The 20,825-nt window shown below is 56.2% G+C and overlaps 1 protein-coding gene across 14 annotated transcripts in view; it reads left to right on the plus strand.

Moving 5' to 3' along the window:
• Positions 1-20,825, plus strand: part of ZMIZ1 (zinc finger MIZ-type containing 1) — a 257,806-nt gene that overhangs the window by 213,082 nt on the left and 23,899 nt on the right. For 13 of the 14 annotated variants that reach the window (XM_064269791.1, XM_064269786.1, XM_064269785.1 and 10 more), the window contains 5 exons: positions 4,909-5,053; positions 16,183-16,297; positions 17,257-17,474; positions 18,468-18,666; positions 19,573-19,863. In XM_064269791.1, the coding sequence (XP_064125861.1) occupies positions 4,909-5,053; positions 16,183-16,297; positions 17,257-17,474; positions 18,468-18,666; positions 19,573-19,863 (968 nt within the window). The remainder of the gene's footprint in view (positions 1-4,908; positions 5,054-16,182; positions 16,298-17,256; positions 17,475-18,467; positions 18,667-19,572; positions 19,864-20,825) is intronic. The other variant, XM_064269789.1, reaches the window with a different exon arrangement.

The following is a 20,825-nucleotide window of genomic DNA, read 5'->3' on the forward strand; positions in this document are numbered from 1 at the left end:
GCCCATCATGGCCCGGACGGGACGTAAGGCCAGAAGGAGGCAGAAGGAAGGAGCCTCTGCGAAGCTCATGGGCAAATGGGCCACTAATCGTCACTTTAGCTGCTAACCCCTTGGTGGCACTTCCTGTGTGCCTGGGACTTCCTTCACTTCATGATAGCACTCCAGCTAATCTTTACAGCTCCGCTGTGAGATGGGTAGTATTGTTACCATCGTCCTCATTTTAGAGATGAAGACACTGAGGCACGGGTAGACCAGGTAGATATCACTCGGGTGATAGTGCCAGAGCTGGGGTTAAGTCTTAGCAAATCGGTTTTGGAGTCTGTCTCCCCTCTCCTGTGTTACGCGATGCAGCAGTAGATATCTGCTCTGGGGCTGGTGCCGATTACAGGGTCCTGCGACCTCCTCCCACCCCCTTGCTCCCTTCTGGCTTCTCCTGGTATATACCTGCTGTTGACTGACAAGCACTAATTTAGACCTCACGGCCACGCTGAAGCAGGCCTGTTGAGCCCATTTCACAGATGGGAAAACGGAATCTCCAAGAGGTGAGGCAGCTTGTGTGAAATCTTAACAGCTAGAAAGTGGCAAGATAAGATTCAAACCCCATCTGTGGGCCTCCAGCCAGTGTGCTTAGCTGCTGCTCCATGCAGCCCTGCCTGTCCTGGGGCACTGGCCCTTGTTGGGGGTTGCTGGGAAGGCTCCTGCAAGGAGTATCTTGAAGAGATAAGAGTTCTATGAGGAAGGAATTTCTAGGCAGAAGCAAAGAGGCATGAAAGTGTGTGGTGTATTGTGGGGCTGGCTTGTAGAGAGGTGGGCCTGGTGGGTGACAGGCTCAGGAATGAGGGTCACCTCCCACTCACGAGGCGATTGCAGATGCCCCACCCCTCCCCCAGAGACCACACAGCATGCCCACACGGACTGCACTGACTAAGCACTTTATAGGTGGAGGTCTCACACTTCGCGGTAATCTAACGGCATGCACTAATACCACCCATTTCACAGATTCACAGAGAAAGAAACCGAGGCCCGGAGAGCTGTGTGATTTGCCCGAGGTGGTGTAGCCGGATGTGCTGGAGCTGGATTTTGCATGCATACTGTTGGGATTTCTTGCCCTTAGTTTAACCATGGGCGTCACAGGGTCCCTTGCTATTAACCACAGGGTAGAAGGCCAGGAGAGGTAAGAATCCAGGCCGCCTCACCATCGCACCAGGTTTTGCAAGTCCTAAGTGTCTTGGACTTTTCCAGGGGAAAAGTCTTGCAGTGAAGGGTTTGAGCAGGGTGTGGACCTCACCCACTGAGGACTGGATCCAGCACACAGTAGGTGCTAGGCAGCTGTTTGTTGAATGACTATTGGGTGAATGATTGACATCTTGGTACCTAAAGTGAGCATGGACTGAATGAAGGATGCCAGTTAGGAGGGGGTGGGGAGGGCCTCAGAGGTTCATTCTGGACGTGCTGACTTGTGCGTGCTTACACATGTTTTATGCTGAGAAGTCTGGAGGGTGTTTGGAAACCTGGGTTGAGGTTCAGGGTTTGTGGTTGAGGTCTGAGATGGTCCTCCACAGCTGCCCCAGCCCCAGCATGACGTTGTGAGATCATCAGGAAGGGGCCCACACAGTCCCCAGCATGTCCCCTGGACAGGGCTGGAGAGGATGATGGGTGGGGGCTGATTAGGGAGTTCGGGGCCGGCTTGAGAGCCCAGATTCCTGGGTGTCCCCACTCCAACCCAGCCCCTGATTGTCGCAGAGGCCCTGCCTTGGGTGAGGGAGAGGGAGTAGGGGTCTTTTCAGGGACCACCACCGTGCGCAGCACCAAAGAGTTGAGTTTGCAGCTGAGTGCTCCCGCATTCTTCCTCCCCAAGGAAGGCCAGGTCCCACTGGAGCAAGGCAGCAGTCCAACCAGGAAGAGATGGTCCCATCGGCTCCTGTGGCAGCCTGGCAAGCCCCCCCCCCCCACCTCTCTGACTGAACCAAGATGGCCCCCAAAAGCCTTCTCTTCTTTCTTCCCCAGTTGACAACCCAGATCAGAAGGGGGCCAAAAAGAATGCTGGGTGGAGCTGGAGTTCGCCTCCACGCCACTCTCGGGAAAACACTGGAGCATCTCATGAGACCCTGGAGGGTGGCTGCGGGTCAGGTGGTGTAGACGCTGTGCTGTGGCTGAGGGAGCAGTGGGCAGGGGAGGGCAGGCAGGACACCAGGCACACCACAACCCACCGACTGGGCAAGCGGGGAGGACAGCCCAGGGAGGCTCCCCACCTGCTCCGTCCTGAGCGGCTGGTTAGTGCAGAGGCAACGCACCCAAGTACCAGCCAAGACGCCCACCCTGCCATGCGGTCCTCTGCCTGGCCTCCTCTCAGCCTGTCTACCTCGGCCTGGCTCGCTGATGGGCCCAGACTCCCCGTTGGCTGCAGAGTCATTTGTTGTCATTAACTGACGCTTGCCTCAGAACAACCCATCTTGCTTTATGCCACCATGAGAACCTGCGCCCACCCGTCTGCCATGTGCCGGACTCGGCCGGGGCTGCCAGTGTGGCCTCTGCACTAACCAGCCACTCAGGAGGGAGCAGGCGGGGGTGCCTCCCTGGGCTGCCCCCACTCCTTTCCCTCCTGGTTATAGGAATGTGGCTTTCCTGGCATCCCCTTCTGTCATGATGCACACGCTATCTCATCTATACCCAGCGTCTCAGACCCCCAAACCAGCCAGGATACACAGCAGACCTCCTCGTTCCTTGTCAGAAAGCCACTCCACCAGCAATAGGGAAGGTGGCCGTGACATTGGAGGAGAGCTGTGATCCCTACGTGTCGTGGCCAGCCCCCAGGCAGAGCAGCTGGCCATGAGCAGCACCGACTGGGGCCGTCCTTTGTGCCACAGCCAAGCCCCCCCCATCACCGCGCACTCTGGCTCCACGTGCCTGGCATGCAAATGAGTTTCCAGATGGTGGGTGCCCCTGCACAAGAAGCGGTAACTAGGGCCTGGGAGAAGAATAGAGCAATCTGGAGACCCATCTTCTGTGTGTTCCGGCCTCTCAGTAGGCTGCTTCTCCCACCAGCTGCGGCAAATGTGTGCTGGGTGCCCACTTCAGGGTCGTTTTACCACTGTTTCTGGGCAGACATGAGCCAGAATGGGGCCTTCTTCTCTCTGGAACCCTCTTTGTAGGTGATGGCAGAATGAGCCCCACAGAGGGGGCAAAGCACGTTGTACAGGATACAGGTGGGACTGTGATCCTGCAGCCTGGCCTCGCGCTCCCCCTCCACCAGCGGGCCCCATCTCACCCATTGGCGTCCCTTCTGGGGGAGGAAGCTAGTGTCATCTTGGGAGTAGGGCACGGGCTGGATTCCAGCCCCCTTCGCCCCCTTGGCTAGGCGCCTTTGCACACCGCTCAGGCCGAGCAACTGTACCCAGCAGCCCTGGGGTGGGTGACACTTTGCCACCCCTCTCCAACCCCTACACAAACTACTGCCTTGCCCTTGCCTGTCAGCCCCCAGCAGGATCCCAGGAATGTGGGGACCACTTTGTCCGCACTCCTGATAGAGCTTGCCTAGGCCAGTGGGCGGGGGCAGAGCCTGGCAAGGTTTCATAGTCCCCGCCTACCCACTCAGGGCTATGGGCTGACTTAGTAGAGGAGGGGGCTGGTCCAGGACCAGGGCAGTTTGCCAAGGCAGCCACTTCTGGGTGCCTTGAGGTTGGGAGTTTTCCCCCAGTGGCAGCTGAACTTTGAGAATTACGTGTGATTCTGGAGAGGCCCTGAGGGTTCCTCACTGAATTGGAGGGACTGGGGGACTCTCTCCCACACTTTTGCTCCAGCCTCAGGCATGGGCAGGGGCAGGAGGGCAGCCTAAGTCTTTCCCTCTCTGCCTGTGGTTACCGGGAGCCTCAGTCTGCCCCTCTGTAAAAGCGGATGATAACAGCTGACCTGCTGGTGTCCTGTGTGGTGTGAAGCAGATGCAGGAAAGGGATGCAGAAGCCTTCTGTCCAGTGTCTGAATGGGAGATCCTTGAAATGAGGGTGAAGGCTTTGCATCCGGCCAAAGGGCAGAGCAGTCCTGATTCAAAACACCCTGCGTTGCCCAGACCTGGTCATCTTCTAGAACAATCTAGTCAGTCTAAAGTCCTCATGCAGGAGCGGGGCGTTGGCTGGATGTGGTCACCCCTCTTTGCCTCCACACAGTCTCTGCAGTTCTCCCATCTGCTCCTCACCATGCCCTGGAAGGAAGGCAGGGCAAGAGCCATTGCCCCCTTTTACATAGAAGCGAAATGAGGTCCAGAGAGGGTCTGTGAGCTGCTTAGAGTCACACACTGAGGTGGGGACAGAGCCCAGCCTCGTGGACTCACTCCCCAAACCTCGGCTTTGTCGTGCACTTTCCTGGCGGGGAGTTTCAGGAGAGCCCTGTAGATACCTGGGACCTTCAGCAGGCCCCAAGAAGGCTGTGGGTTTGGTTTACACTTTGTGATTTTGTACTATGAGCCCAGCTCTGTAGAGAAGCCATACTCCGCTGGTGGAGCTGAATTGAAGGGGGTGGGCTTCACAGGGATGCCTGGGATGGAGGCAGTGCCCACCCTCGCTTCCCGCCAATCTTGCTGTGGCACCGTCTCTGCCTCTGTGCTGTGTGGCTCTCCCCTGCCCCCTGCCCCTGACCAGTCCTCCTTAAAGTAACAGCCACCGAAAGTGATTATCCTGATCTTCTCTTTTAGCAACAAAAGCTTTTTACTACTCCTTGGGGATGTTAGTCCCATTCTACAGCTGAGAGCACTGAGGCCTGCTGAGAAGGCTTAGTGACACTCCTGGTGTCCCATGACGCTGGGAGCAAACCCAGCCCCAAGGACACCCCACACGGGGAGGGTCTCCATGAGGGCATCGGGTGTGCTGGGGTGTGGTGGCGAGGGGCCCACTGACCTGCTGTCCTTGCTTGCAGCCCTCCTGTCCTCCTGGTGTGAGGAGCTCGGCCGCCTGCTGCTCCTCCGACATCAGAAGAGCCGTCAGAACGACCCCCCTGGGAAACTCCCCATGCAGCCCCCCCTCAACTCCATGAGCTCCATGAAACCCACTCTGTCGCACAGGTGAGAGGGTGGGCACCAGGGGCCGGGCGGGCAGGGGCTCCTGGAAGAGCCCCTCGGGAGTAAGAACTGGGGCTCAGAGCCTCAAGCAGCTGTGAGGACAGAACATGTTTTTAAATACAGTTGTTCGTTTTGTTTTGTTTTTAAATCCTCCTGTGTGAGCGCTTTCTCCCCCATCGAAACAGAGGTTGAAAGTGCTGGGTTTACCCAGCCTGACTGTTTTGTCCCTTCCCCGGGGGGTTATTTCTTCTTCTGGTTCTATACTTCTGATTGAAAGTTAGAAATCCTAGGCTCAGGGTCTTCCTTCTTTCTTGAGCAGGGTTTGGGTCAACCCAGAGAAGCCAGGGGTTGACAGGGCCTCATGAAGGTCACAGGGCTGGTGGGCCACCTGCAGACAGGGACAGAGCCCACCCAGGCTGGGCCCAGTGAGCTGAGCAGGATCAGCATAGGGGCGGGGCCACTAGGCACTGAGGAACCTGCCGGTCTACCCTGCGTCAGCTTCAGAAGGAACATGTGACCCAGACTGGCAAGTTCCCAGTTAATTATCTCATGAGTCCCTTGCTGAGCAGAGAGGCTCTCTCCAAGGACTCTGCGGGCTGACCCCAGAACAGCAGGGCCTGTCATGCTGGTCTGCCCGCCCCGTACGGGTGCCCGCTAATGACCAGGAGGGGCATATGCAGTCAGCGCTCAGCCCTCATCATCCAGCCCCACGGAGGCCCTGAAGCCCAGAGCACGCTGCAGGCGGCCCTGGCAGGACCGTGGAGTCGCTTGCCGGCAGCCGGGTGGCGGCCACGCTTTATAAATCGAATTAGAGACTCGTTGACTCTTGGGACCAGAAAGGACCTGAGAGCTTGTCGAGTCCAGCATTCTGCCCACACAGATTGCCCTGACACATGGTCACCATCTCTGTTGGAGGTACTTTCTATGACAGCAAGCCCGCCTGCACCCAGGGAAGGCCCTCAGGCGGATGCTAAAGGCTCCAACTCAAACAGCCTCCCTTCTGTGGCAGTGTCTCCATGGGGTTCTGTGGGCATCTGGGCAGGGTCCTTTTTCATGGTGCAGGACTTTGCAGGCATTTAACTTCTAGCTCTTCTAGTGTCCTCCCCGACCCCCCAGCACAAAAAAACAGCACAGTAGCAGCAAAAGCACTCTCACACATTTGGAGCATTGGAAGCATCACCCCTGGTTAGGAACCACTGCTCTCAAGAGGCAAAGCCTGCCTTCCACCCCTTGCTCCTGGCCCAGCTAAGCGAACTGGCGCCAGCCACTGAACACAGATAGTGGCTGAATTTAACTCAGCATTAATCCTGGCCCAGCCATCCATCCTGCTACAATCATTCTGCCTCTTGTCATCCCCACGTCAGGTCCTTCCCACCCTTCTTTCATCCAGGTCATTCGGTGTCACTGTTGTTGATGACAGGCCAGAGCCCTCCAGCTCCCCACTAAAGACCTGGCCCAGATCGGGCACCAGGCCACAGATCTGGACCGCACCCAGCCCACTGCCAGGTCCTTGCTGAGTTGAGCTGAAGGCCAGGATTGAGAGGTGTCTGTGCTCAAGTTGCTGACTGAATCTGGCCTATTGGGGAAATAAGACTCACTGAGGCACACCCAGGAGCTGGCGGATGGACGCAGCAGGCCTGTGCTGGTGACTGGTGGGTCTGGCTTCAGGGCTTAGAAGCGGGAGGAGCCCTGGTCAGGCTGACCGTATAGTGGCTGCCCAGAGGACATGGGGCCTTGACTTGAAGGAGCTGGGCTGGGAGCTGGATAATTGTATTCTCTGAGCTAAGACTGGCTTCCCAAGAACGCTGTAGGCCAAAGAGCCACTGACTGGAACCAAGTCCCCACCACCACTGCCAGCACCTCCGGTTCAGCTCCTTGAACCTACCTGTGGAATGACAGTGAATGCAAAGCAGGCTGCTCCTGAGACTAGGAATTCTGACGCCTCAGGCCGTCTGCCGAGGAGAGCTAAGCATTGATCAATGGCTGATAGATTCCATGGGACAGGCCTCCTCGCAGGAGCGCAGTGATGTGGCAGGCATTCTAGAAAGAGGAATGTCCCCTTACTCCACCCATCCCCACCCTCCCACCCCAAATGTCAGGCTGGGAGGGAAACAGCCCAGAGGGGGAAAGTGACTTGCCCGAGCACACACAGCCAGTAAATGGCAGCACAGGATAGTACATCGGGGATATTCAGCAACATGCGATTCTCTGCTCACCTTGCTACTCCTCATTAAGGGTCCACGAGGTGGAGCCTGGTTGTTAACAGGGTTTGGAGGGTCTTTTTGGGAGAGGGTCATCCACTGTTCTGATCCATACCTCACCCTATCACCTATTTTCTAGTGGAGCAGTTGAGGCCAGAGAGTGTTCATCAGTTGAACAAAGACCAGAATCCACGCCCCTTTTCCAAGCCCAGACTGTCCACAGGGGACACTGTGGCTGGTCTCTGCTTGTCACCTTCATGAATTTCCTCAGGGGGGATCCATTTCCGGGAAAACTTCACTGGGTCCACCACCTTATAAGCTCCTAATGTAATTTCCCAAACAAGAAGGAAAAGAAATGGAAGGGAAAGTCGGGTACTTTCACAGATAGGAAGCCATTCTGACCATCATTATCAACAGCTTTATGAATGACTTAGACAAGGAAGCCCCTATTGTCTTTGCATGAAGGAGACGTTGGGTCAGGGTGGACTGAGTACATTGGTGTGGTCAGGATTGTGCTGGGCAATGGCCACCGGCTGTTTGAAGACTTGGGGGTCCTTGTCTGAAGTCTCTGGTGATACGAACGGGAGAGGATGAGTGAGCCCAGGAGCCCCAGAACCTGGAAGTCCTCCCCTAGAGACGGTGAGGGCATAGCAGAATCCTTTGGCTATTGTATTTCTGTAGCTCAGGCATCACAGGTTGTGTCCATTGCAGTGTGGGAGGGCAAGAAGAGGCGTCAAGTCTGGGCCTGAGTTCTTCTACCCCGTGGCTGTGCTCCGAGTGAGACCTTGACCTTGCTGAGCCCGTGGTCCTGCACATGGGTAGGTGGTGATGGTCAGGTGGTAGGAAAGGGCCCACTCCTGCCGCCGCCTGCAGTTTCTGAGGGTGACGTGATGGTTCCTAGGAGTAGAGTATTAGTGGTCCCACACACTTGGTTAGAGCTTTCCAGTTTGTGGAACATTCTGGACACACTTCTTGTTTAATCCTCGTGGTGGTGCCGTAAGTGGTGCTGCCCTGTGTACTCTGCAGAAGGTGTCCAGAACAGGAACAAGAGAACCGAGGCAGGAGGGGCCTCTATGGGGCATGAGGACACCTTCCAAGTGGAGAGAGAGCAGCTGTGTCTCCATCCAGCCCTGCAGTGACCTGGCCTTGATGCTGCAGAGGGTGGCTGCCTGCCTCGCCCAGATTTTTAACGAGGAGTTAAAACAGCCATTGTGATTAGCACATTGTCCACATGCAAATCAGTGCTGCAGAGGTAATTAAAAGCCTAATAAATCTTGTTTACACTGGTAATTTGATTACAATCAAAACCGTTAGATCTGGGGAAGACTCCAAGATCAAGAGGTCCCCCCTTCCTTTTCCATTTCCAGGTGAGGGATTTGCAGCTCTCAGAGGAGCAGGCCCTGGGCAAGTCCGTGCTTCCCTGGGCCCAGCGGGTGGGCTGGGAGCACAGCCATCCCACTGGACATGGAGTGTCAGCGCTGCTGTTGGCTAACTGGGTAATCTGGGGCACTTACTTAACCTCTCTGTGCCTCGCTTTTTCCCTCTGTACAGTGGAATCCTAACAGTGGCTTGTCACCACGCTTGGCACACAGGGAGCCCTGTGGACTATTCGTTATTCACTCATTCGACTTTTGACTTCATTCAAGGTCAAAATGACAAAGAAGGGGTCAATCAAAACCATCTCCAGCCTTCTCCTTTCGTCAGTCACATCACACCACCTTCACAGTTGTCGTTTTTAGGTCTGTTTGCATAGTAGTACCTAGAGCTCAGTTTGTAGTAGGCTCTTCTTTTTGCCCCTAGAAAACAAACATAAAATTTTTTCAAAAGCTTTTGAAAGGGGAATTGAAAGATCCCATAAATCACTGCACCATCAGCTCCAGATTGCCAAGATGTAAGCATCTTTTCCTTTCCTCCTTCCTACTGAAAAATGTGAAGACCCTCTGATACGCAGTTAGCTGTACAAGTTCCTCTCTGAGCCTCACGGCAGGGAGGGAAGGAAACAGGCCCCAGTAATTGTGGTGATGGAGAACGCTGTTAATGGTTCCCCTAAATTAAAGAGGGTGGGAGCTTCAGCTCCTCGCTGGCTTGGCGTTTCATTAGCAGGAACTCCACAGCCTTGCAAGGAGATGGGACCAATATAGCAGATCAGGGAAATTAATTAGGATCTGACAATACTCTAAACGGGAATTGGCTCTTTCTCCCAAATTTATAAAGAGGCTGTTAGAAGTACAAGGGAAGAAATAATCCAGTCCTCCCCCACCTCTTCCACCCATGAAGGTCTGTGTAGACTCTGCCACAGAGGGTACCCAGGAGCCAGAAATCATCCTTCGCTCATCCTGGGCCTTGCTTATTCTCTTTCTCATTCAGCCAGCAAACATCGGTCAGTGCCCCAGGGCTGGTACACAGATGTATAAACTGTCTACCATAACAACTACAGTGTGAAGGACTCTCTATAAAACATAGAAAAAGTGCTGAGGAGTAGAGGAGAGCCTTGGGTTCTGCTTAGAAGAGTCATAAAAGGGGATATTCACACAGGGCTTTGAAGTATAGGTAGGAGTTCACTAGCTAGAGAAGGATAGTTGCGAAACAGTAAGGAAAGCCTCAAAGACTTGGAAAACATTATTTTTAGCTGACAGGCGGGAACGATAATGCCCTCCCATGGACGGCATATTTGCAAAACTCTAAGCACTTTCAGAGTAAAAATGAGTATCTGCCCTGTGGCCAGGCTAGAGAAATAGAAAAGGTATAAGCACAGCTGAGCAGGGACTCTGCCAGATATTGTGTTCAACTCCACACCTAGCTTCACGTTTCATCCTAGGGGAGTGTTTATTCCCCTTTGGAGATGAGGAGGTCAAAGCTGCCTTACAGTGATTTGTCCAAGGTCATAGAAGTTGGCAGTGGCAAAGCCGAGGTTTGACCCCAAACAGCCTAACTCCAGGGCCCACGTAGTTAATCTCTTTCCTACAAGGCCTCCCTCTGCCATTTGAGTATTAGCCTCAAATAGCATTTAGGTGGAGCCCCTGAACCTTTGCCAGCATACCTGACCCACACTAAAGCAGGTGCCCCAGTGTGTGCAGATGTACTGCTTCCTGGGCACTATTTGGATTTTCTCTGAGGCCCAACTTTGCATTTCCTATGTCATTCACCCCAGCAACTACCCGGAGAAACCCCAGAAGGTCTCTCCTTTTTTTTTTTTTTTTTAATTAAAAAAAAAAATTTTATTGTACTTTAAGTGAAGGTTTACAAATCGAGTCAGTCTCTCATACAAAAATTTATATACACCTTGCTATATACTCCTGGTTGTTCTCCCTCTAATGAGACAGCACACTCCTCCCCTCCACTCTCTATTTTCGTGTCCGTTCGGCCAGCTTCTGACCCCCTCTGCCCTCTCATCTCCCCTCCAGACAGGAGCTGCCCACGTAGTCTCATGTGTCTACTTGATCCAAGAAGACCACTCTTCACCAGCATCTTTTTCTATCCCATAGCCCAGTCCAATCCCTGTCTGAAGAGTTGGCTTTAGGAATGGTTTCTATCTTGGGCTAAAAGAAGGTCTGGGGACCATGACCTCCGGGGTCCCTCCAATCTCAGTCAGACCATTAAGTCTGGTCTTTTTACAAGGTTTCTCTGTTCTTGGGACTGTCATGGACTTCTGTATCGCTTCCCTCACCTCGCCTTAGCACCATCTTCGAACGAGGGAGCACTCTCTGCCTTCCTGAATCCTAAGTTCCCTGAGATGGTGTGTGTTATGTGGTCAAGCCAACCAGTGGCCTTGCCTTTGACTGGCTTTGTGACCACTGTGAGTCACAGCTTCCTAAGAAACAAGTCTGTTGCAGCTCACTTTGCCCTGAGTCCTGAGGTGAAAGTCACTTCCTGTCATTCCTTCCATTTAGAAGCCACTCAATGAATCGTAACAACAACAATGGTAATAAGAGAAGCCAGCAGTTCCTGGGTGCCCAAGGTGTGCTGGACACTGTTGTCTGCACTTGACGTGTGTTAGCTCACTGTCATTATCCCCATTTTACAAATGAGGACACTGAGCTGTAGACAGTGAGGAGGTTTGTCTGTTTCCCTCTTGGTCATTGTCCCCTGGGGGGCCAGGACCTTTCCTTGTTCCTGGCCCCCAGGGCCCCACATAGTAGCGGACACACCCTTGTTTTTGTTGTTAGCTACCGTATACTCACCCCCAGCTCATGGCAGCCCCACGCACGACAGAACGAAGTGTTGCCAGCAGGTAGGTCAATGGGTCTGTCTTCCTGGTCAGTCTTAGTCTGGAAGCTCCACTGAGAGCTGTTCGGTATCATAGCAACAGGAAAGCCTCCACTGATGGATGCGTGGTGGCCGCGCTTCCGGTGCGTTGAGCGTTGACCAAGAATTGAATCAGGTCTTCCGCATGGAAGGCGAGAATTCTGCCACTGACCCGCTGCCCTCTTGGGCACACTGGAGGGATCAGTGATCAGGCTGACTGAATGAATGGGTGGATTTGACCCTCTGGCAGCCCTCTGAGGGTGGACCCTGAGGATGGTTTCTTGATGGCACTTTGTTCGTTCAACAAAGGCATCCTGAGCCCTGTGGGTGTGTGAAGGCATCACACCAGGCATGGGGAACTTGGAGGGACGGTCCCTGGGGCAGAAGGAGAGACGAGAGGGCTCACAGCAGCGGGGGTGCACCACACGCAGGCTGATGGGTGTGGCACAGGCTCTGTGAGGAGCCTGACCAGGAAGAATAATTGGCCTTGTGTGGTAGGGACACTGCAGAGATGCCAAGGGTGGAACAGAACTCCTGGGGCAGTTTTGTCTGGACGGGGCTGGAGAAGCTTGTGGCAGAAGAGTGGACCAACTGGACTGGGGTGTAGTAAGTGGGGCGGGGCGCTCAGACCCCAGAGGCTTTGGCCCTTCTGAACCGCAGCCAGGAATGGAGGCCCCAGTAATGCCACGTATGTCTCACCTGAGTTAGGCATGTCTGCAGGTGATACAATACTTGTGTGGGGAGAGAGGGGCATCAGGATTTGCCTGGAGATCAGGACACCTGCCACAAGCACCCTTACCAGTAAACCAGTTGCCGTTGATTCTGACTCACGGCAACCCCCTTGTGTCAGAGTAGAACTGTGCTCCATAGGGTTTTTAATGACTCATTTTTCAGAAGCAGATCACCAGGCCTTACTTCCAAGGTGCCCCTGGGTGGACTTGAACCTCCAGCTTTTCAGTGAGCAGCTGACTGTGTTAACCATTTGTACACCCAAAGACCTTCCATTTGTCACCCCAAGCCCCCTCCTCCCCAGCCAGTGGGTCTCCCTGGTAGGAGCCAAGGAGCCTGGCTCATCCATGATCCTTGAACAGTAGGGAGCCAGCAGCCGCCCCCTCATGGCAGTGTCTGAGCTCAACCGAAGATGGGGTCCCAGCTGCCTGCCATGTGGGCCTGCGGGGGTGGGGGCCTTCTCCCCAGGAGGGTGAGTCACAGCTGTGTCAGCGTAGCTGCTCCACTGCGTGGCCACACTTCTGCTTCTGCAGCAGGTGCTGGCTGCAGTGTGCAGGCGCCATGTCCCCGATGCCCCCCTGCACACTCGTATGCCTGCCTGGTCCCCCAGGTGAGCACACACCTGCCATGTACGCTCACGTATGTTGGTGTACACCTCCGCTCCTGGAGGCGAAGCCCCAGCCGATGGCAGGCTGCCCAGTTTGGGAACATGGGTTCACTTTGCTTCTCACCGAGTTTAAGGTGGAGGGGGTAAAACAGGAAGGAGCCGTTTTCCGCCCACAAGGCCCACGCCAGAGCCGCAGGGCAGTTGGGAGCTTGTTTTTGAGGCCTGCGCAGTGTCCCTGGGTAAGCTGGGGCCTCCCCAGAGCTGAGGTGCCGAAGCAGCAGCTGCCAGCTTCCTGGGCTCCTTTGAGGCCCAGCTGGACCCCAGGGGCTAAGAGGGGTTTTCCTTTTTGAGCCTGGGCAGGCGTGTTCTAAAAGGATGGCAGCCTTGGGCACAACTGGGCATCACCTTGGGGGGTTGCTGGGGACTTGTGGGCCAGAGCCGGTGGGCAAGACCCAGGCTCTGCTAGCACATGGCCTGCAGGAAAGCAGGCTCCCAGGGGCCTCCTCTCTGTTGGCCTGTTTGCTTGCTTGCTTGTTTGTTTGCAGAGGGTCCTTTATAAATTGATTTATATGCCCAAATAAGAATAAAAGCAAGCCTTAAATCAGCTTCAGAATTCCAGCTTACTTTTTTTTTCTTTATGTGGTAAAATATATATATTCCATCACAGTTGTCATTTTAGCCATTTCCTCTTTGTTTTTAAATCCATACTCTGAGGACCCTTATGAGGCCAAGGTGCCCGCCCCGGGATGAGGTGAGGCCCCAGGCTCCCCAGTGCCCTCCCTGGGCGAACAGAGGCCCTTCCCCAAGGAACAGGCTTGTTTGCCTGCTTCCCTTCCTTCTCCTGCCTGCCCATCCCTCTAGACCCCCAAGTCTCCAGGCAGCCCCCCAGGGGCAGAATGTGTGCGTCTGTCTGTGGGAAAGGCTGGCAGGGAGGGAAGGAGGGGGCAGGGTACCCCCGTGTAGCCAGCCTTCTTCTCCAGATTCGGGCTCTGACGTTCCCCGCGTACTGCTGACATGTGCATCTGCCTTCTGCTCTGAGCCACGGCAGACCTCTGCGACCGAGGCCCGTCTTGTTCACACTTAATCGACTGACGGCCTTGAGTAAACATACGTGTTACACTGCAACCTGGGTGCACACGAGTTTGCATAGAAAACCAGACAAGTTCAAGGAGAGATTCTCGTACTGTGTGCTGGCTCTTGATAGTAGTCCCTTTTATCTAACCTCCCTCCCCCTGCCGCCGACTTCTTTTCCCCAAATGCTAATTTGATGTCACAGCCCGCTCTTGAGAGGTGTGGAGGGGCGTCACGGTTGCCTCCTGTCACAGATGAGGAAGAGAGGGCAGGCAGGCTCGTGACCTGCACGAGAGTCCTGAGCTGGGGGGCCTGGTTCAGCCGGCAGCAGAATGAGGCTGAGTTGCTCTGGGACCCCCATGGAGGGTGAGGCCGGAACTCCCCAGAACTCAGCCCTTTTTGCCTGCAACATGCACAATTTGGCTTGGCAGAGCACGGGTTCCAGGGTCTCTGCTGGGTCCAGAGATACAGCCAGCCTCCCAGGGCAGGAGGGGACAGGGCTGACACATTCGTTCATTAACCCTTTAACTCGCTGGTGGCCCACAGACTGGCTAAGGGCTGGCACCCTTCTAGGTGCTGAGGCAACACCTGGAACAAAACAAACATCCTTGCTCTCACGGAACTTCTATGCTAGCAGGAGATAGAGAGTAAGCAAATACATAATCATGACGGTAGCAGCATGCAATGAAGAGAATATAAAAGCCAGGATAAGGGGACAAGGGAGCATGGGGGTTGCTCCTTTATACCGGGAGGTCAGGCAGGCCCACCAATGAGACAGCATGTGAGCAGAGAGTAGAAGGAAGCGGGGGCCGAGCCGGGCAGAGAATTGGAGGGAGAGGATATCCCAGGCCAGGGAAGGCAGGTGTGAGCAGGAAGTGTGGTGCTGAGTGGTCCTGCCCTCCAGACACCACTTCTGCAGGGAGCCGAGGGCTTCCCTGGGTGGAGTGTGCCCCTGGCTCCCTTCTGCCTGCCTGTTACCCAGGGCCCTGCCCCTCTTCAAAGGCCCAGAGTGGTGGGGTTCCCTGCCACCTGGCTTCAGCTCTCAGTGAGGGCTGCCTCTCCTCCTAGGACCTCCACCCCTGGTTGACCCGGCATCCAGGGCCTCGGCCAGGGTGGACACGCTCCAGGCAACTGGTTGCCATCCAGTTGATTCCAGCTCATGACAACCTCATGCACGTCAGAGCAGAACTGTGCTCCACAGAGTTCTCAGTGGCCACTCTGTTGGACGTAGGTCACCAGGCCTTTCTTCTGAGGTGCCTCTGGGTGGACTCAAACCACCAACCTTTCAGTTAGCAGCCGAGCACGTTAACCATTTGTACCACCAGCTGCTCCACAGGAAGCCATTGTTGCACGCTTACTGTGTGCAGAGCAGGGCATTCAGCCTGAGGATAAAGTCCTCACCCCTGATGTCTGGGGGCTCCTCAGAGAATTCTCGCTGAACAGGATGTGAACTGCTGGGCCTAGTGAAGGACCAGGGAGATGGGAGAAGGGTTGCGGGCGGTGGGGGGCGGGGGTGGTCAATGTTCAAGGACAGCTCCAGGGAGAGGTAGGTGCCAAGGCAGGAAGGCCAGGCAGGGTGGAACTAGCTAGCGGAGTAAATAATTCTTAAGTGCGAGCTTGGACTTTGCCTTGTAAACACTGGAAGCTATTGAAGGTCTTTGATTGTGCAAAGTATCTTCAGTGTTTTAGGGAGATTAGCAGGGCAGGTGTACATATGAGAGTGGGTAGGAGGGACAGTGGCAGGGAAGCCAGCACCCCACTGTCCAGGGTCGCTGGGGAGCGAGGCAGTGACAGAAGGACACTGCATTCCAAAGGCCACCTCAGCTAGGCTGGTGAGGTGTCTGGAGGGAGGCGGAAGAGCGGAGACTCTGTTCAGACCTTTCCACCATTACGGGGAAGGAACCAGGAAGTCCCCAGGGGAAGCTGGCTGCTGGGGGACCAGAGCTCCTCCTGGAGAGCCACTTGGATTCAGAGCATGGTAGGAGGCGGAGCCTAGGTGGGGCCTGTGGGGCTCCCCACTTCCTCCACAGCCTCTGAGGCCTGCAGATTCGGGGCTCAGGTGAGACGATAGTGATGGGGGAGGTGGTCCCTTTTGCACAGCCACCACCCAGGCCCCTGATCTGCACCGGGCACCACGTTGGGCCCAGAGGATCCAGACCTGACTGGGATGGGGGTCGCCTGGGACTGGCTGGGAACTGCGGCAGCAAGGCGGGGTTGTGGGGCTGTGCCTCCGCCTGAGCCTGTCAGCCCCTGAGCGCCCCTCTTGTCTCCCTCTGCAGTGATGGGTCGTTTCCCTATGACTCTGTCCCTTGGCAGCAGAATACCAACCAGCCTCCCGGCTCCCTCTCTGTGGTCACCACAGTTTGGGGAGTGACCAATACGTCCCAGAGCCAGGTAAGAGCCTGCCCTGCCTCAATCACAGCCCCTCCCAGACAAAAGTATCCCTTAATCCCTAGGCCCTTTGGTCACCACTCCAAGCCAACCCACCTCGTTCTCATAGACTGCTTAGCTGGAAAGACCAGCTTTCAGGGCACACCCAGCTGGGTCCACACCCACCACAGGAGAGCAGCAGCTGGGCCCCTGGGGACTGTCCCCATCCTTAACCTCTCTGAGGCGATGGCTTTCATTTGACAGAGAGCCAGAGGTTCTTCCCCAGCCCACGTTTACTTTGGTTAGATAAACAGTAGGACTTCTTGTGTTGTTGGCTTCAGGGCTCCAAAGTCTGGGGTCTGTGGCCGTGGATGGCCTGGGTTAGATTTCACAAAATGCTGTGCCCTAAATGTGTGACAGAAGCCCCTCTCGTTCTCATTGCCCCCTTGCTCCTTCCCCTTTTCTCCACTCCTTCATTTGCCCCGATGCAGGGGCTTCCCCTGCCCAGCCTCCCATGCAGAAGACTCAGGGCTGATTTCCTACCTGGAGGAAGCTGGGGACTTCTCTATGGTCTTGGGCCTGGGTGGCCTCTTGGCCAGGATCCTGCTGCCCCCAGAGCTGGCGAGTTGGGCTTCTCTTTGCCCTCACAGAGCCCCAGCCAGGGCCTCTGTGTGGCCCAGCCCCAAGCATCCATGCCCCTTTGGGGAGGGGGAGCTAAGAAGCCATCTCTTTCCCCTCTTGCTGCCCGGTGAGGACCAACTGCCTCTGGTCGGCCTCAGCTTTCCTCACCGGAGTTGGCCTGGCTTTGTGGGCCTCAGTCAAGCGCTCACCTGCATCCGGTCACAGGCTGAATTTCCTTCTCCTCCTCCTCCTCTTCAGCTGTCCTCCTTCTGTTTTCCTCTTTCTCCCCTCATCTGTTTCTCCCTCTTCCTTTCCACACTCCCTGGGGCTCTGTGGGTAATGTTCACTCTCTCTGCCCACAGGTCCTCGGGAACCCCATGGCCAATGCCAACAATCCCATGAATCCAGGCGGCAATCCCATGGCGTCAGGCATGACCACCAGCAACCCCGGCCTCAACTCCCCGCAGTTTGCTGGGCAGCAGCAGCAGTTCTCAGCCAAGGCTGGCCCTACTCAGCCCTACCTCCAGCAGAGCATGTACGGGCGGCCCAATTACCCCGGCAGCGGGGGCTTCGGGGCCAGGTGAGCAGGGCTGGCTGGGGCAATGGCCTTCTGACCTGGCACATCAGCCCCACCCTTCTCCCTCCCATCCATTCAAACCCCAGCTCCCTACTTCGTGGCAGGACGGCCAGGGCAGGCCCTGCCACTATTGGCTGTCCTATCACTCACAGGGGCACGACCCTGCCCCACTCTCAGGGCTGGCCTGGATGAGGCAGCAGCTGGGCTGTGTTCTGACAGCTGTGAGGCCCATCAGGATAGAAGGGCCACTGTCCTCATTTCTCTAAGTGACCCTCCCTGTCGCATGTCTTCATGCACTGGAAGACCTTGAGAGCCCTGGGCCGGGAGAGTTGAAGGGCAGCTAAGGTGGGTCCTATTGCCCTGAGAAAGCGACCAGAAAATTGGCCTGCTGCCGTATGGGCGTGGCGGCAGAACTGGTGAAGGATGGGAGCTCCTGGGTTCATGAGTAGAGGACAAAGGGGCTGGGACCCCCAAGAAGAGCCCCTGGGACAGAAAGTGGGACAGGCTCAGAAAGCAGAGGCACCCAGTCCTCTGTGCACCCCTTCTAGCTCCGGGGTCTGACCGCAACCCAGCTGGGTTTCCGGACCCAGGCTGGCAGAACAGGACCATCTAGTGGTTAAACACACAAGCTTTGGTGTCAGACGGGCTGGAAGCTGCACCCAGCTCTGTCACCCACCAGTGGACACGAGGGCATGTTGTTCAGGTCCCTTGAGGCTCGCTGTCCCCCTCCAGGAGGGTGGCGGCCGTGTGGATGCAGCAACTAGTACTCATGGGGGTGCACCCTGCCCAGCCCCCATCTTGGGCCCCAGGAACACAGCAGTGGGGTGCATGGTTGCCAACTGCAGCAGGCCCAGAGTTAGAGTACCTTGCCCATCTGTGAGCTGGGGGCCGGGCAGACCTGGGCACAATGTGGTCCTTTACCTCACAAGCCCGAGGCTTGTTCTGCATTCATCTTTAGACGCAGGGTATAGCTAACGGTTCCATTCTTCCCGGCAGCTACCCTGGGGGCCCCAACGCCCCGGCAGGCATGGGCATCCCTCCGCACACCAGGCCGCCCGCCGACTTCACTCAGCCGGCGGCTGCTGCAGCAGCGGCGGCAGTGGCAGCCGCAGCGGCCACGGCCACGGCCACGGCCACAGCCACGGTGGCAGCCCTGCAAGAAACCCAGAACAAGGATATAAACCAGTATGGACCGGTAAGGCCCTACCAGCCGGGTCCCGCCTTCTCCACCTGCTCAGAATTGGGTGTTGGTGCCTGCGGGGTCGTGTGTGCCAGGGAGGGCTCAGGGTGTTTGGGCTTTCCCTGAAGCATGTGGAAGGTCTGTGTGTTGGGATGTGGGTGTTGGTGGGGTTGGGAGGTAGGGTGTGTGGTTGGGTGCTTGCGTTTGTTCCATGTGGGTTGGTGGCTCCATCTGTCTGCATGGGCAGAGAGGTTCTGCGTTGTTTTCCGGGCCCCCTACTCCTGAGGAATGGGCTCAGCCTCTAAAAATAGCCATTTCCAGTCTTCCCCGCGGTGGCCTCTAAAGGCCTGTGCACTCCTAGTCACCCCATCTCTGCATTCTCCCAGGTCCCAGCTCTGCTCCCCAGACCTTCAGAAGGACGGGGCGGGTGTGAGGAGAGGGACAGGAGGCGTAGGGAGGGGGCAGCGGACAGGGGGCGAAGCAGGGCCCCCAGACTGTAGATAGAGGGTTTGTCTCCACTGGCCAAAACCAAGGTCACAGTGGGAACTTCCAGGAAGTGGCTGCAGCCTCACTCGCGACCCCGCCTCCATCCTCCTGTGCCCTCCCCACCCCTGCACACTTTCCCATCCCCTGCCTGCTTCCTGGAAATGTTGCCTGCATCAGAGTGACTGCTCCCCCCGCACCCCACCCCACCCCACCCCACCCCACCCCACAGCCCCAAGCTGAGCGGCGTCTTTCCTGTGTGGCCTGCAGAGGGCAGCAGTGAGCACAGGATGCCAGCTCCACTGGTCAGCAAACCAGCCACACGGCAGACTGCTCCCCACCCAGCCCCCTTGCCTCGCCCACCTTCCCTCCCTGCACTCTCAATGCATGTGGCATTTTATTCTTTTTTTTTTTTTTTTTTCTCTTCTCCTGTTGAAGGTCTGTTCCTCTTTCCAGATGGGTCCCACCCAGGCGTATAACAGCCAATTCATGAACCAGCCCGGGCCACGGGGGCCTGCCTCCATGGGGGGCAGCATGAACCCCGCCAGCATGGCAGCTGGCATGACGCCCTCGGGGATGAGCGGCCCTCCCATGGGCATGAACCAGCCCCGGCCGCCCGGCATCAGCCCCTTTGGCACGCATGGGCAACGGATGCCCCAGCAGACGTACCCGGGCCCGCGGCCCCAGTCCCTTCCCATCCAGAGCATAAAGAGACCGTACCCGGGAGAGGTGAGTGGGACAGAGCGAGGGGCGGGCGGGGTGGAGAGGGCTGAGGATGTGGGGCTTGAGGGCATAGGGTTGTGGGTGGTGTCTTGGAAAGGGCATGGATTGACCTTTGGAAAACCCCAGCCCTGCCACTTGAGTCACCTTGAGCAAGTCACGTCACCTCCCTGAGTCTATTTCCTCGTTTGAAAAATGGCAGCAACAATTCACCCCACCCTGTAGGGCTGCGTGAAGGACTTAACCACAGGGTGTGTAGAGGGCTTCCCGCAGGGCCTGACGTGTGCAGACACTCGGCAAGGAGTATAGTTAGCTGCCATCGAGTCGCTCCCGACTCATGGCAGCACCATGCACAACGGAGCAAAATGCTACCTGGTTCTGCGCCATTCTCACGCAAACCGTTGTGACGCGCGTGAGGTTTTCATTGGCTAATTTTTAGAAGAAGATTGCCAGGTCTTTCCTCCTCGTCTGTCTTAGCCTGGCAGCTCCATGGAGGCCCGTTCAGCCTCCTAGCAGCAGCCAAGCCTTCACTGACAGACATGTGGTGGCTGCACCCAGGGTGCACTGGCCAGAATCAAACCCGGGTCTCCTGCATGGAAGGTGAGAGCTTTACCGCTGAACCACCAATGCCTCTAGCAAGGAGTAGCCACCACTATTATTATGTTTTGTCTTGGTCAGACCCTTACTGGGTGACTCAGGGTAAAGAACTAAACCTCCTGGGGTCCATACCCCTCACACCCATGGGAGACATCTGGGGCTTCCCCAACTTCCAAGAGTAGACGTGAAGCAAAGCCCTTTAAAAACCCAGAAGCTGTGCACACACAGGGTTGCGGTTGGAAGGCAGACAGCATGTTCTGTGGGGTTTGTCTCCACTAACAGTCAGTCATTTTGTCAGGAGAGCACTGGCCATTTGCCTGCCCAGCCTGCTCTACCAGGTTATTGGGGAAGTTTTAGGGAAGTAAAACCCATAC

This window comes from Loxodonta africana, chromosome 16 (genome assembly GCF_030014295.1).
Source record: "Loxodonta africana isolate mLoxAfr1 chromosome 16, mLoxAfr1.hap2, whole genome shotgun sequence".
NCBI classification, from domain to species: Eukaryota; Metazoa; Chordata; class Mammalia; order Proboscidea; family Elephantidae; genus Loxodonta; species Loxodonta africana.